Below are 16511 nucleotides of genomic sequence, written 5' to 3'. Positions count from 1 at the left end.
TCATCCTCTTCTTCTTCTGCGAAGGCAAATGACTGTTGTGCAGAGCACTGTCTTCTTCTTTTGAATTCTCGGCAGAAATGAAGCCTTGTGGCACGTTGCTGCCTCCCACTGTTAGAGATTAGATTGCACCTCGGATTAGTTCTCTTTCCATAGGTGTGATCGTGTTGAGACAGCGCCTTACGACTGTGTGCTTGTATCTTTGCTTTTTCTTCTATGTAACGGTTTCATTCCATGAGTAGCTGCTTCATAGTTAGTTTTTTTTTCTGCACATTCTCAGGCTTGCCTGTCGATGACAAGTCCCATGATTACGGTGGTCCTGAAGGTCAAAACAGAACCTTTCAGAAAACGCAACAAAATTTCAAAGAAACACAAATGACATTCCATTGAGACACATTTCAGAGAGCACGACATGTCACAAAACAGGACATATTTAAACAAAAATGTGATTTACCAATATCTAGACCAATTTATTTATACAGTATGTATCATTTATTATAATCAAGAATAGAAGAGTAATAATCACACTGCCTGGAGGCATTCCATTTTTTAAATGAAACTTCACTGAAAATGAATTCCAAACACAATACTAAACTACTGTAAAAATATGTTCCTTCCACATCATGTCATTACCTTTTGTTTATTAAAGAAACTGTTGCCACAAAATGAATGCGATAAGTACAACTGCAAGAGGGCCTATAATCCCTGTGTGATTACGAGAAACTCTGTTGGTAGATTTAGAATTATTTCAAATTAAAACAAGAAAATACAGGTTTAGTGTCAGAATTTAAATACAGAGTTTACACACAGGTTTTTATGGATGATCAAAGGATCCAATAACTGATAATAAAGGCTATGCAGTTGCAGTTTCTAGCCCCAAGGTTGAGATATGCAAACAAACTTCAAATTTCCCAGCATGTGTACTTTTGAGCTGTAGGCCACTTTGATGGCTTTAGAAATGAGTTGAACAAACAGTTAGTCTGTCGTGCTGCTGCTCTGCACAGTCTTAAATCAGGTGCATACATTACTTTACCAGGACTTACTGTTCAAAATAATGGATCAAGAGTAATAAAGTATGCACTGCGGCCACATTCCTTTGGTTCCTGCTCACATGGGCATTCTGGACTACAAGAGGATGAACAAACAGGCCAAACACAACAAGCTGTAAAAAAGAAAAACTGAAGACAAACAATAAAGACTGGCACCAGCACACCAGAATGGGAAAGACATTTACATTCAATTCAGAGCAGAGTGAGAAATGTGAGAATAAAAAAGGGGATTCGATTATGCAGCAAAAGCATCTTGTGAAGACTGTCAGGTCCCAGAAACAGCAGAACATGTCCCCGCTAGTTGCAAGAAAGATTAACCAGAGAGAAAGCCGGGCGGTGCAGCAGTTAACTCCAGAAGGTGGCAGCAGCGCAGCACTAAGGGAAACAGCTGCGCTTAATCTCAAAGAAGAAGAAGAAGTGCATAAATCATTTCCGGGATGAGAAACAATCGATAGCTGTGAGCGGTCTCACACTGCAAGATAAAGTCATTTTTGTGACACTGTCTGTCAGAAGTCAGCAAATTCTCGGCGTTATAAGAGCGTTATGAGTATAAGGTGTTAACGTGAGTGCACCGTACGCAGCGTCCGCCATCAGAATGAAGAAGACGAGCTCAGAGAAAAAACGCCATGTGGTGGCATGGGTCAACAAAGCTGAGTGGGATCAAGTTCTGGAGTATCTGTACTCGAAGGATCCCGCCTTACAGAGGTATGCACTGCAGAGGATATCAGCTTGGAAAGGCAGGTATGCCAACAACACTCCCGTCGCAGTGGAGTGCACAGCGGACCTGGTGAGGTGTCAGGTGCTGGACAGGTCAGGACAGCTGGACGGAGACGAGCTGGTCCTGCTTTATGGAGCGGCCCTGGTGAGGTTTGTCAATTTGATCACCGAGCGCCAGCAGGGGAGAGTAGCCCGTCCACTCCGGCGGCTGGCTGGAAACCTAAACATCCCAGAGTGGGTTGTAGACCTGAGGCATGATTTCACACACCGGAAGCTCCCTACCTTGAAATGGTGTCGAAAGGGATGCAAGGTGGTTCTGGAGTGGCTCCAGCAGGAGTACTGGTCCAGGCAGCTGGGAGGAGGCCCTAATGAGGACTGGGAATCACAGCTGGATAGAGAGGATGAAGAAATTGACCTAAAACGACAAGAGGACGAGCTCATTGCAAGGCAAAAAGAAATGGAAGCCTACAAGAGGGCACGAGAGCTTCTGATATCCTTTGAAAAGGAGCAGTACCAGGCTTTGGATGGCCCGCCTGAAGACAATGAGAAGAGCTTGTGGCCAGCCCCCTTTGCAGACATGAGCTGGTTACTAGGTGAGATCAAGCAGTTTGCTTTGGACTCAAGCGATTTGCTGATTGATGTGTTGTTGGAAGATGGATTTCTAGTTCCCACTGTTGAACAACTAGAATCATTAGGCTGTGACAGTGACAGTGATAATCCCACTGAACCTAGACTCCCTCAAACCTTGATGCGTTTCTGGCTGCCCCTCCTGAAGATGCTCAACTCTCCGTCCTTTATTCACCTCCTTCTGGAGAAGCTCTTTGTTGAACTGAAGCTGCTTGCCAAAGAGCAGAGTAATCACAGGGCGTTCTATATTTCTGCTTGGATTTCAGAAATCATTTTCTGTAACAGCAACAAATTTGAATACCATTTTGAGACAAAGGTACAGAAGAAGGCCAGAATGAAGGACAGGATTTTTGTAAACCGCATCCAGCTGCGGTGGCAGCAGCTGCTCTCAGCATGCCTGGATGCTCCCTGTACCAGCACGCCTCACTTGCTCCAGTTAATCCTGGATGACATGGAGCATCCTCTCCCTCTGGAAACGCGACAGAGGCTGCTCCAGCTCTGCTCCATCTACACACAGACTGCACACCGAGAATCTGATTCTTCTCCGCAGCAGAAACAACAGCCAGTATACACACTGGAGTGTCTGCTTGAGAAGCTCCAGCATTCATGGCGCCACAGCCATCCTTGGCGTTCCACAGCTGACTCGGAGAGAAGCGAGTCCTCCCAGGAGTACAAATGGGCAGATATTCAGGCTGAAAAAGCAAAATTGCTCAGAGGTTCACCATGGCAGGTGTGCGTTGATAAGGTTTTGTGGAAGAACTACCCTCTTGGTAAAGTCCCTGGACAATCAGATGACCCTTCATGCCTCATGGTGGAAAACTACTCAACAATGACTGTCTTTGACCAGCCAGTGGAGTTAGAGAGCAACACAACACACAATGCCCCAGGAGTCTCTGTACCAGTGAGAACAGCTGATGGCCTTCTTTGGACCCATGGTGATGCTAGCAAGCTTAAATCTGGACTGCAACTTTTTTGAGTCATGTTGAAACACTGTGAAATATAGACCTGTCACTGATGGCACATTACTGAACTTGTGCTCTCTGTTGTTTTGACACTTGGAAAAAAGAAAAGATTCAAAATGTGTCAACTTCAATACTAAATAGACTTTTTTGTCAGATAAAACAAAAATGTAAAGGAGTAGATTAGATGATTGACATAAAAGTCATTTATCAGATAGAATGCCAAATATTGCCGATTCTAGCTTCTTAAATGTGAGAATTTGATGATTTTCTCTGTTTTATATCGTCTGGGAGTGTAACTGATGATTATTCGTATTACAAATTGATGCTGATTGTTTTCTCGGTTAGTTAAAAGTCACAACAGAGGGAAAACTGGCCATTACAACTTCCCAGAATCCAAGGCCATCTTCAAATGACTGGCTTCATCTGCCCAACAGTCCAAAATCAAGATTTTCAAGTGTCTGACATGTTGTAGACAAAACAATTAATCAGTTAATCCAATAAATAATCAGCCAACTCATTAAGATTGAAAATAACTTTTAGTGGCAGCCCTACTATAAAGCATTTGAAAAGCCATCATCTACATGTTGTGTCTATGATACTTCTATTGTGTGGTTAAGACGAAAGTGGAACTAGTGCAGACTATATATCCTATAAAGCATCATATGCTGCATGAACTGGGATATATTTATTTCATTATAATGGTGCATCAGGAGTACAGTGAGGGTGCTTTTTAACATCAGCCATACAACTTGTACTGTTATCACAGTTGTTGTTCTCTACAGATGGTTTTGGAGAAGATGCCTTTTAGTTGAAAACCCTGTTGGTGGTTTTGTATAATACATCATCTTTTGTGTACTTATGTTCAATAAAACCTTATTCCACTAAAGGAATATGATTGTGTTCTTTCAGAGCATAACATTTATGGTGCTTGCAGCTTTGGTTTGGTTTGAAGGATGTCTCTTTGTGGAGAATAGCTAATCGCAGCATGAGCAGGCACTCTGTTTAAGAGGGGGGTTCAGATTGGTAGCAGCAAAATTCAAGATTCAAGATCGTCTTTATTATCACTGAGCAAAGCATGTCAATGAAATTTGTATTGCAACCCCCATGTAAGAAACAATAAAAAATATAAGAAAGTAATAAAATAAAAAAAAGATACTAGAATAAACTAACATGCAGATAAAAATATGTATACATGCAATAAAAATATACAAGAGATGAAAATATACTAAGGCAATGAAGGTGTAGGTGTAATAGTGCAGTGTGCAGTGGTTCACAGTTCTCACAGTCTCTCACTCCAGTGAGGGGCTGCTGGGGGTGATAGCTCTAACAGCTCTGGGAAAGAAGCTGTCCCTCAGTCTGTTAGTGGTGGTGCGGATGTTCCTGTACCGCTTTCCTGATGGAAGCGGTACAAACAGTCTGTGGCCCAGATGGCTGGGGTCCGTGGCGATGGATCTCGCCCTCTTCCTGACCCAGCCTTCATATAAAGAGTCTAGGTCAGGGAGGGGGCAGCCCACGATGCCCTGTGCAGTTTTAACCACCAGTGCCAGTTGTTTCCTCTCCTGTGCCGTGCAGCTGCCATACCACACTTTCACACTAAGTGACTTAAAATAACACAAGGGCCAACTTGTTTACCCCATGAAGGGACGAGTTATGTTTGTGCTGTCACAACCTGCTTTGGCAAATTGTATAATGGATCCGCTGTTATAATGAAAGCTAAAATTGAACTTCACACTGAAAAATGTTCAACCTTTCTGTTTTGTGCTGCGTCTCTATACCTCTGTAAGGGGAAACACAGACAACATAGTAGCTTCAGGACAAAGAAGTTAAATGACAGAGTGAAAATACAAACATCAAGCACCGTTTAACAAGAGAGATTCTTAGCACACACACAGAACACACCAGGGGGAACAATAAGAACAATAAAGGTGCAAATAGGAACAATAAATTACAACTGCAATACTGTGCAACACAACAGTCATGTAACTTGCTTGACTTGAACTTGAATGAAGCTTATAATTTGAAATTTCTTGTGAGACTATCAGAGAGTTCTGGACACCTGCGGTCATCTCTGAGATTGTATGAATGAAGTGCAATGTGAAATGTAGTTCCTGTCCATTAAGAAAATTCCAGTCGGGCTTTTATTTTGAATACATCCTCCGGAAGTTGTCCGTCTGCTCGGAGTTCGTGTTGTCTGCAGTCGTTAAACCGCGTTATTGTTTGCGAAGTGTGGGTGGTTGAGGAAGCTTTCCGTAGCCGGCACAGATTAATCGAAGGACTCGGTTCCAGGGGTTTATTACTGCTTATTTTTGTCAAACAGCACGGTAAGTTGTAGGTTGAAGATGCTGCGTCATTCCTGAATTGTCTTGGTTAAGGCCTCGTGGCTTTAGTTAACGTTAGCTAGTTGAGTTAGCTGCAGCTAACGAATACTGCGCAGGCACCTGTCTATTAAATAGTTCAGGATAATCAGGCAAATGAGATAGACAGTGTCACTTTGGGTAGTTGCTGACTGGTTTTAATGGACCAGAAAATCCAGAATTTCTCTGTTTCAACCACATTCAATTGACTTTAACGTTAGCTGGATGCTAAAGCAAGTGTGCAGCCTGTATATTCTTGGCCTTGTTAGCAAGCTAATGTTAGGGCGCGTAACGTTAGGCATAACGTGTGTTATTCTTTGTCGCGTGCATTAAGTTGCTAACTGTAAAGAATTGTAACGGTGCGGAAAGTTTGTAGGGAAGTATGGTGACAGGATGCATCGAAGAGCGTTCATTGGAAAACATTGTATAACTTTATGCTAATGCAATTGGGCCTTTCTTTAGAAGTCAGCCAGTTACGTTGGTAGTGCGTTTAGCCAACACACTCTCCAGCCATTTATGCGCTTTTCAGAAAATGGAGGATGTCGAGAGAACCGGTCACGGTCTAAAGAGTATGTCGAGTAGCTCAAAGCAATTTTGCGCAGTTTTAAATGTTTGGTGGATAGTAACGACTTTCATTGATATTTATATTCTCGAATGACTAAGGTTAACGGTGCCAAGCCAACTTAATGGCTCAAATGTTGCTAACGTCACGTGCCAACAATCGTTTAGTCCATCAAGTGTCAAGATTGACTAATACTCATTACAATTTACCACTCAGTCCACAGTGAGCGCGAATTTTATGAAATGGACAAAAGTGTTCACGTTTTTAGTCAACAGTCTTTATTGGGATACACTGATTTAAATATGTATTAAAACGATATATGTTCTTAATAAATGGTACTGTTGCAGGATTTCTCACTAATAATATGTTTTCTTTGTTTCCCCAGGTGAGAAATTACGAGATATCTTTAGGACAGTGTCCTTGGGGTCCCATTGTCAAACCACAATGATCACCAGAAGGAGAGGCCGCACCATGAACAACACAGAGGTGCAGTCCCTGGAGATTGAAGTGGGAGATTCAGTGGAAACTGACCAAGATCTCCCAAGTCCGCCTCAGGGGTTCCCTGCTGACAGTGTTGACAGTGCTGGAATAGAGCTAGAGGACCTGTTTGCAATCGACGATTTAAAATGGACACTTGAAAGAAATACCACGTCCCCATTCTTCGACATTGACTTGGATGATCTTGGTGTGTGCAGTGCCAAGGATCAAGATTCTGGGATCGAAGCTTCATTGGCTTCATCTCCAGAGAGAATGTCATCTGCCTTAAAGATCAAAAATAGGCAAAGCCAGTCAATCCACATGATCAACAAAAATGCCATTGCTGCCAGATTGAATCGTCTGAAGAAGAAGGAATATGTCAGCGGCTTGGAGAAGAAAGTTGGCACCCTGTCAGCAGAAAATAACATACTCAAACAGGAAAATTCCCAGCTGACTAAGAGAGTGGAAGAGTTGGAAGATGAGACCAGGTACCTGAGGGCTGTGCTGGCCAATGAGAGCATGTTAGCCCAGCTCTTGTCCAGGCTGAGCGGTGTGAATGGGATGAAATTATCTTCCTCACTTTTCCAGGGGCCTGACTCAAACGACCATGACTACGCCTTACCCAGGAAGCGTGTGAAAGTGGAGGAGAAAGAGACATCTGGCGGCGTGTGTCTGCATGTGGACAAGAACCATGTCTCGGTGGAGTTCTGCACTAAGTGTGCAGAAAGTGCAAGCACATCGTTCAAAATGTAGGGTCAAGTACCTATCTCTGTTTTCAGATATTGAGACTGAACTTGATAAGGCTCAGTGTACTGAACTTCTTGAGGGTGGATGAACACTGTTGAATTAGTTAAATTACCTAAGAACTGCTCAGTGTCATATGTTTTTGTGTGATGATGGATTGAGTACACGTTACTGCTAAACCTTGTTGACAGTTTCTTCTAGGTAATGGTTGGTCCACCATGCGGGATGAGTGGCTTTCTGAACACCTTTACCTGCTTGACTCCATGGTAAGGATCAGACAAGAAAATTCTTTTTTTTTTTTGTTGTTTTACACAGGCTTGAGGCGTTCAGCAGCCACCTTATTACTTCTCTTTTCATACAGTTCCTGGTTCCAGTGAGTGGATTTTGAGTACTTAGATAATTTGTTTTCTGTATTGTTTGTTGCAATAGAACATTATTAGATTTTACTTAACATGTAACTAAGAATTAAATCAAAGTATCTTGAATGATGTTAAGATAAAGGTGAAGGTCCACAAAGAGTATTCTTGAATCAGCTGTCAAATTGGAAATTAAATAATCCATGGAAAAAGATAAGTCTGGATAAACTTTTCTTTGGGTAAGAATTCATCTCTTTGTGAACCAGCACCATTGCACAAAAGAATACTTTAATTTAGCGCCACCTATTTTTCTTTATGCTAAAGTGGATTCTGCTGGTGGAAGGTGAAGAGGCTGGACAAGCAGCTGCCAACGCGGCCTGGTATTTTTTTTAAAGGTAGTATCGGTAACAAATGGTATACATTAAATTATATTTTACCAATACTCCACAACATTTGTAGCTGTTGATCTTGTCAACGTAGCTCATGCAGCATTTTTGGGAGGCTGGCACTTGGAGAAATGCTACTTGAGGCTTAATAGTCTCATAATTATGTCTTGTATATATTGACATATTGGAATGTATTCATTAAATACATCCAAAATGATCTGCTTTAAGTGGTGAAATTGCCAGTTTGGATCAAGTGTAACAAAATGTAAATGTGTATATAATTTTGAATATGTATTGTTTGAGGGAAATGACCTTGAAGAAATGTTGGACAAATAAATTGTATTTTGCTTATGTTTGAGTTAAAAATATCTACTGTGTCTTGTTCTGTACTTTTGATATTAATGCATCTCTCTTTTTCTTTCTGAACAGCATTCTCTCTGCCGATAAAGGTCTTACTTTTCCTGAACATTTGGGTCAAGTCTGGTAAAGGTTGTCCAAAAAAATGACAGACCTCATTTGATGGAAATCCATCAAATCAAGTGAAAACGGGTCTAATCAATAATCGATGTTGGCGTACTCGGCACTATTTGGTTAGCAGAACAGTTTCAAGTATTGCAGGGAGTAGTGCAAACACGATAATGAGTTAATTACTGGTTTAGTGCTCATACACAGCTTCAGATAGCGTTTCTCATCGGGGGTTGGGGCTCAGTGATAACCTGCCGGTTTACACCAATGCGACTATGAGACAGGGTATCGTTTCCATAGCGACGACTTTATAGCGTGTCTGTTAACTTTCTGTTGCGCAGATCTGTGCTGCCTTCACTGCAACAGGATGTCAGAATATCATAACATGTCCCCACATGATGATTACTGTGTCCCACTCGCTTTTCCCAAGGATACACCGTGCACCAGCGGTGTGCACGCATGTTGGAATAGCATTAGTTTCATGTGCCATTTCTCGTAATATCTAAATTACTGTGTCTTACATTCCTGTGTTTAAAATTTTGATTAAAAGAATAGTCCTACAAATCACAACGCAGCAGAGTACAAGATCTACATTTTATTTGCTAATGGCTGGTAGGGGACGAGGATAAGAAGTAAGGGGATGGTGGCCCAATAAAGGCTGAGGACCATCATTCAGCACAAAGCTGTTGTCTTGTTTCCAGCTGTGCATTCTGAGTCAGCGGACTAGTACACATCACTGTGACTGTCCCTGGACAGTCAGGTTGGCAGGTAGTGTCACATGGTCAGGGTCATTTGGACAGCAGCAGTCATAAAATCAAATGGCAATTTTGGAAACTGGCTTTGAGTGTTCATCCCCTCATGTGTTTTATCACTTCTGATGCTTGGAAGACAGGAACACCACTGTTTATGTGATGTTCATACTGTTGTTGCATTATTGATTTAACATTTCTAACCTAGAGACAGTAGTTACCATGACAGCAAGTCAGACTTTTAAGCTATCAAAGAATTATACCGCCAGATAAACACAACTGCAGAGATGTCACAAGGTTGCTCAGATCTTAAAGACGTTCCCACAAACAGTTGCTGATGCACGTAGAGTGTCTGATTGCTCATTGAAGTCATGAAGTGCCGACCGGAACGGTAAACGAATACTACCCGCTGGTTGTAGCAGTGCTGACAACTTTCACATGAATAGGCTGTTTTAGTTAAGCGGCGTCTTTGGTGCATTCTTTTCAAATACTGAGTGCATTTAAAGCGGACAGACCCTTTGGTCATGGTTTCAATGCAGTTACTACAAATTCACTCAAGACAAATTGTACTGGAGTGATTTTTACAGTGCACTCTTTCTTTGCAGCAAGCAGGTGTTGAGGGCTGAGAAGGGATCTCTGAGTTCACCTCCAGCGTATTTATGTCGAATGCGTTTGTGGAAAAGGGTTTTTTTTAGTCTGCTTGGTGTAGAAATTATTCAAGACACCAGATTCAGATAGAGAGCTTTGCTTCATTTTAAGTGCTAAAGTTTTTTAGACTCCTTCACACAAAAACAAACGCTGAAGACATGAGACTTAAGTAGCAAACAGCTGACGAAGTGTAGTTGCACAATGTGTCTTGGACATAAAAGAAGATGTCCTCATTCACAGTTTGCCAAAAAAACTAGAGGCATATCTGATCTCGTGTTATGGTATGTAATAAAGTAACTTGATGGACATTGTGGCTCAGATTAGTCACTGTTTTAAAAACCAATAGACATTTTTATTGCAGATGTCAAGCTGTCAAACGCAGGTAAATAATAAATGAATAAAAGCTGCATCTGTTAAAGTTCCAGCTACTGCCCTGCTCCTGTGGTATTTGTCTCGTCACAATAGGAAAAGAGCAGGTCTGAGAAAAATGCTGCTTCAGTCTCAGGGTCCTGGGATTATACATGCTGGTTCCCTGCCATGGTTTATTGGGACCGCTGAATATGTCATCATCCTTTTGTTCCTACTATGATGCATCAGATTGTCTGTGTTGGAAATCACTAAACTAATATATACCACAAAATATTTTTTCCTCATTTTTATAAATTCCGGATCTTATATATTTGGTTCCAAACCAATGAAGGTTTCCTCATTCCATCTATGTCCAAAATGTTTTCCTGTGTATGTTGTTGTGAAAACACAAAGACAGGAAGGAAAGTAAGGCAAAGGGAAAGTTACTCAAAAACCTCACTGTGCCGAACTCCAAAATAAAAAGACCTTTGTAAATGACAGCTGTTGCTCCCTGTGAGCAGCACATAGACAACAACTTTGCTGAATGTTATTTGGTAGCACAATATCATGTATCTTGTCCCATCTTTTCAAGTCCGCCTCGATGTGGCACACCACAATGGTAATGTTCATAACGGGTGTTGATTTTGATGAGAAGAAATGCTGCACATTTTTCAAAACTAAATGCCACTTTTTCAGAGGTTTAACATGTCCAGTCTTGCATCACTGTGAACAAACAACACAGGACCACACAGACTTTGTCAAAGTTATTATTGTAGAATACTTTGATGTATTTTTTTCTTTCATACAGACAAAAGGTGTTGGACTTAATTCCCATTAAATTCTCTTAGATTTCCATACAGATTTAGTCTACAGTATACAGGTGTGTTCTTTCTCATATATAGATATTTATTCGCTTAAATAACAGGCAGGTAACTCTTTAATATATTCAATAGTCTTTATGATTTTTTTTCCTTTTTTTGGTCTTTTTCATTTCAGCACAGTTAAGGCTGCATTTTCTGTCTGCAGAACAGCACTGTATTGTGCAAGTAGGGGGACCATTCCACACACAATATTTACAACAGTATGTATAATGAATAATGTAAAACCTTAAGATCTTCTCATCATATCATGGCAGTAAATACATGTAGCAGATCTAAAAGAGCAGCCTACACAATGCATGGATGCATTGCACTTCTGCAGTCTCTAGCTCTGCATCACCTTCCAGTTCTCCATCCTCCCTGGGTCCCCACTTTGTCCAGTCCTTTAGATCATAATGAGGTACATTTGTATCTCCTGTTCTCTATTTACAGAGTGGTGTCTCTGGTCTTAAGAGACTGTAAGTATCTCCACACCTCTGCACACTAAACGGGCTGTTCAGTGGACAGAAAACACAGCCCTCATAATATGCTCAGGAGAATGTGCAACTGTCTTTTCCATCAGTGGGAGCACTGGTGGAGAAAATCAATAATAATAATAATAATAATAATATAATACAAGCGCTTCCATTTTGTTGTTCCTCTCTTTACAAAAAGCTATAGGATAAAAGGAACAAAAAATAAAATAAAAAGTGTAACAGGAACATAGTACCTGTAAATCAAAGATGCACATGTGCACATTTGGGCGGTCTGTACAGTAGTGGTGCAGTTGTACAATTTATAATTTGATAAATATAATGTATTCTTTTTCACATGGTGTTTTGCCTTCTGTGAAACTGTCTCACAACATCATGATGTAACGTGGCTGGACGGATGGACAGAGATGGCTGGAACTGGACAGTCAAATTTACACCACTAGATTTTTCACCTGTTGTTTGCTGTGTATGTATGCGTGTGTGTCTGTGTTTTTGTACACCGCAGAAAGCATTTAGAGCTGTGCTAAGAGGTGCTGAAATAGAATAGGTTAGACTTGAACAGGATATGAGTGTGTGTGTGTGTGAGAGAGAGACAGAGAGAGAGAGAGAGGAGGAGAGCAGATGTGGAGAGATCATAGCACACAGTAGTGACAGTAGCCTAAATGATTTACCAACACATAAAGAGTGACATTAATGATACCAAATGCATGCTTCAAAACAGACAGACCAATACAATGTCACCACCCGCCCGCTCCGACAGGTCAGGTCAGGTCAGAGTGGTGGCGATGAAGATGAGCATTCAAGAAGACAGAGTTCTGTACAGGTAAGGGTGTTCCCAGAGAGCCCTGCGTGCATCCTGAAACAGAACTAGCAGGACAGACATGTTCTCGCGCTGTGTTTGCATGTGTTATCAGCCATATTTCTAATCCTACGTCTGGGTACAGGTGTTAACATGGCAGTCTGTTGCATATTGTCTGCCCTTGCCTTTCTCTGGCAGTGGGACCAGTTGATAACTCAGGGAAGTCAGCGGGATAACTGTGGGGGAGGGGAGGGAAGGGGGGTCCAGGTTTGCATTGCAGTCACGCTCCGAGGCAACATGAAGTCAACGGTTCACCCACACCTAGTGCAACATGGGATACAGGAGGGCACTGTCACACCCAGTCTGGAATGTGATGCAGTGGTTTGGAATGTATGTTCCATGGAATGTTGAGGTGGAGTTCGACGAGGTGACGGTGGAATGCGATGTAGAGGACGCTGTACCCGTCGTCACATGGGTGGCTATCCGTATGTTTTCTGTCTTTTTTTTTTTTTTTTTTTTTTGCTGGGTGTGCTCATGCAGCGTGTTATGCTGTTTTACACTGGACAGCTTCAACATGATGCGTCTTAAAGAAAGAATTAAACATTTTGGCAAATGTGCTTATTTGCTGTCTTGCAGAGAGTTTAATCAGAAGACTGACGACTCTCATATCTGTCCATTCACTGAGAAGCTGAGGCCAGTCCCTGTTAGCTTAGCATATAGCCTGGGAGACAGCTTGCCTGGCTCTGTCTGAAAGTAACTAAGTCCTTCTACCAGCACGTCTAAAGCTCACTGAACACATCATATCTCCTTTATGCATTCACACAAGAACCACACAAGAGCTGAAACATGGATTTATGTGGGGTTATGTGTCGCACTGTTATGACGAGAAGACTGGGAAGGAAGGAAGTTATTGAGGCCAGCCAAGAAATCATCTGGCACATAACTCTCCATAAAACCATAAGTCTGTTTTTGCAGGATTACTGCAGGGTTCACTAGGTTAAATGTCAGACTTGTTACGACCCTTTTAATAGCACAAAGAATGCAGATTATGATGTTTCATCATCATCCAGCCAAAGTATGATGAAAAACCTGTAAGGACAATATGGCCCAGAATGATTTATTATTAGAAGACATTTTTCAGCACTTCCAGTGGTATATAACAGTAATTCCTAATGATTTATTTAATGAAAGAGACCTGGACCCAGGCAATCAGCATAAAATAGTTGGATGGATTGACCAATTAAAAATAATTCATTCAAGTTTTTTCCAAATCAACCATAAGCTGAGCTTCCTGGCTGCTGCAGCTAGTAGTGGTGACAGTGTTTGCTGCAGGCCTGATGGTGCTGACTGAACACCCACAAAAAAGACTGAACAAGCTCCCGCAGCACAATGCACTGTCAAAACAATCCTGCTTATTTCTAAGCATTAATGTCTCCTGACAGCCAAGAGAAAATATCTGACTTTTAGCAATGAAACTCCAGACTTTCTAATACCTTCTAAGGTTTTTCAAGACCTGCAGAGACCCTGTTGTTGTACAGACTAAACAAACAAAATGCAACATGTTAATTAGTGAGCTATAGAGGTGCTGATGGGCAGGTTTCTATTAATGTTTGACTGAGCCAGGCTGACTGCCCTTGTTTCCAGTAGTCATGCTAACCTGCTGCTGGCTGTAGCCACATATTCGGCGTACAGACACGAAAAGTGACAAAAAAGTGAGTAAGTGTATTTTCCAAAATGTCAAACTGTTCCTTTAGGGTATCATAATCAACTAATTGTACATCATGATGATGGGGAATGCACAGTATTTGACACAAGGACATGACACATAAGCTCTCATTGGTCATACCTGATAGATCTGAGCGGGCTTTGGGCCTAAAGCTACTGTAGGACTGAACACTGACATTAGACATGGACCTGATCGCTGTATTGGTTGGTTGCTTTTCAACATCAAACAGTGAATTATTTTTTCTTCTCTGTAAAAATTACTGGAACGAACATCCAACAGATCAAATGAAACAATCACTTTGTCCACAATACTCATGGAGAGGGCACTGGTACACGACGGAGATGACCCAATGGCACGTGAACAGGAACGGCTTTGAAGTGAGTGTACGTTAGTTTTAAAGGGCCATCGCCTGTGCATTGTGTGTTTGATGGCATTTAAAGGGTTAATGCTTCACAAGCATTCAGCTCCCCCCCCCCCAAAAAAAAAAGCTGACAGACACACACACGCAGACGAAAGACCAGAAGGGATGAGGCGAGACAAAGTGAACAAAGGAAATGACAAACTGGACAGAGGAACAGCAAGAGAGAAGATGATGGAACACGTAACAGAAGTGAAGAGACTGGAAGAGGATGTCACCCATGAGCTCGCCCCGGGTGATGCCCATAGATATAACCCATACATCCTCATCGATTCATCAACATGGCAGGAGGCTGTACGTTAAGATAGTCCTGTACGGGGCGAATGTATGCATACATGTATACATCACAATTGATGTGAGATCCCACACGCTGTATCATCTCATAGCAGGGTGTTCAGAATTACAGATAACAGGTCAAGTGAACAAATGGGGCGGCATTCAAGGGTTGGGCAGGCTGGGCTGAGAGAGAACAGTGATGAAAATAAAGACTTCTGTGTTGTCGCTTCCCAAACATTCAAATGATATATACATATACTGTGTATATATATATGTATATATATGTCTTTCCCCCTTCTTTAGTTGTTTTTTGCAGCCATTCTGTTTACTATTAGGTTTAAATGATCAGTATCTTTGTTTGCAATTTCTATTTTTGTTATGTTTTTGTTTTTTTTTCAGAAGAGACAAGACAATACACACACACACATTGTAAGAGAGAGAGAAAAGAACTGAATAAACCAATGTAAAACAAAGAAATTAATGAGCACCATTATGTTGAGAAATAAATAAATCAGAGGATGGAACTGATTGACGTCTAGTTAAAGCTTTAACAAAGCGTTTTACTTATCACGAGCAAAGTGGTGATTTAAAAGTGGCTGTAGATTCTAGCCAGATAAACGATGGTGGTGACTATGGTGCCATGACAGGTGGTAGGTAAGTGGGTAATGACAACAACACCAATGATGAACACCAATAGAAACAGAGTGAGTCAGCCTCTGGCCCTGACGTAGCCCTGTTCTACTGAAGCATTGAGGGATGTGCTGTTTTTTTTGGATGTCCGTCCCCCTCCCTCCCCAACCCACTGTCACTTAGGACAAAGCAGCGAGAGCAGACCTGTGCGTGCGTGTGACGAGTGTGCGTGAGGTCAGGCAGGGTGGGGTGGTTCGGTTCTTCAGGGAGGGAGACAGACGGGGCGGTGGGTTCGAGGGTGGAGGGGGGCGGAGCGGTGGTGTCAGGGGGTCAGACTGAGAGGGCTGGAGCAAGGGCAAAGGGAGGGAAAGTCGCAATGTTCTCAGGGAGTTGCGAGCAGAAGTCTCCAGCCATTGTCCACTCCCTCCTGTACCTCCCTCGTCCTTCACTCCCTCCTGTTAGCTTGCTGTAAGGGAGATTGGATGAAAATGTCATGTGTGAGTCCTCAGCCCTCTCCTCCGCTCCCCTTCCTCCCCCCAACCCATGTTCAGCTCAGTTATAAGGAGGTCTCCACGCAGTAGAGATGGGCCAGGTGAGGAGCAGAGGGTTTCACCGGCCTGTCTCTGCCATGATGGTTATGGTGCTGTTGGAGGTGATGGGGGCTCTGGTTGCTGGGGGTAACTGCGTTGGTGCTGTTTTTGTTGCCGTGGGTGGTTGTTGAACTGATGCTGCTGCTGCTGCTGCTGCTGTTGTTGTTGTTGTTTCGGTTGCACGGGGTCACAGGAAGGCTGTACTGGCGGTAGGGGCGGGTGGGGCGGCTGCGTGCTGGGGGCTGGGGCTGGGTGGGAGGGGGCGGCGGCTTGCGGAGGG

At 42.4% G+C, this 16511-nt stretch overlaps 2 protein-coding genes across 2 annotated transcripts; both read left to right on the top strand.

The window, feature by feature from the left end:
- The first annotated feature begins 1487 nt into the window (after window positions 1-1487).
- Window positions 1488-4236, top strand: las1l (LAS1 like ribosome biogenesis factor). The gene has a single exon (XM_041946106.1). The coding sequence runs from the start codon at window positions 1642-1644 to the stop codon at window positions 3364-3366; it is 1725 nt and encodes a 574-aa protein (XP_041802040.1). The 5' UTR covers window positions 1488-1641; the 3' UTR covers window positions 3367-4236.
- A 1280-nt stretch (window positions 4237-5516) lies between these two features.
- Window positions 5517-10517, top strand: crebzf (CREB/ATF bZIP transcription factor). The gene is made up of 3 exons (XM_041946614.1): window positions 5517-5673; window positions 6654-7755; window positions 8170-10517. The coding sequence occupies exon 2, from the start codon at window positions 6713-6715 to the stop codon at window positions 7496-7498; it is 786 nt and encodes a 261-aa protein (XP_041802548.1). The 5' UTR covers window positions 5517-5673; window positions 6654-6712; the 3' UTR covers window positions 7499-7755; window positions 8170-10517.
- Window positions 10518-16511: the final 5994 nt, after the last annotated feature.

The sequence above is a fragment of the Chelmon rostratus genome, chromosome 10 (genome assembly GCF_017976325.1).
Source record: "Chelmon rostratus isolate fCheRos1 chromosome 10, fCheRos1.pri, whole genome shotgun sequence".
Lineage (NCBI taxonomy): Eukaryota > Metazoa > Chordata > Actinopteri > Chaetodontiformes > Chaetodontidae > Chelmon > Chelmon rostratus.
This window is presented reverse-complemented; position numbering and strand designations above follow the sequence as displayed.

Bases quoted from the DNA above. Each gene is read 5' to 3' on its own strand.
- crebzf (XM_041946614.1), top strand. From the start codon at position 6,713: ATGATCACCAGAAGGAGAGGCCGCACCATGAACAACACAGAGGTGCAG.
- las1l (XM_041946106.1), top strand. From the start codon at position 1,642: ATGAAGAAGACGAGCTCAGAGAAAAAACGCCATGTGGTGGCATGGGTC.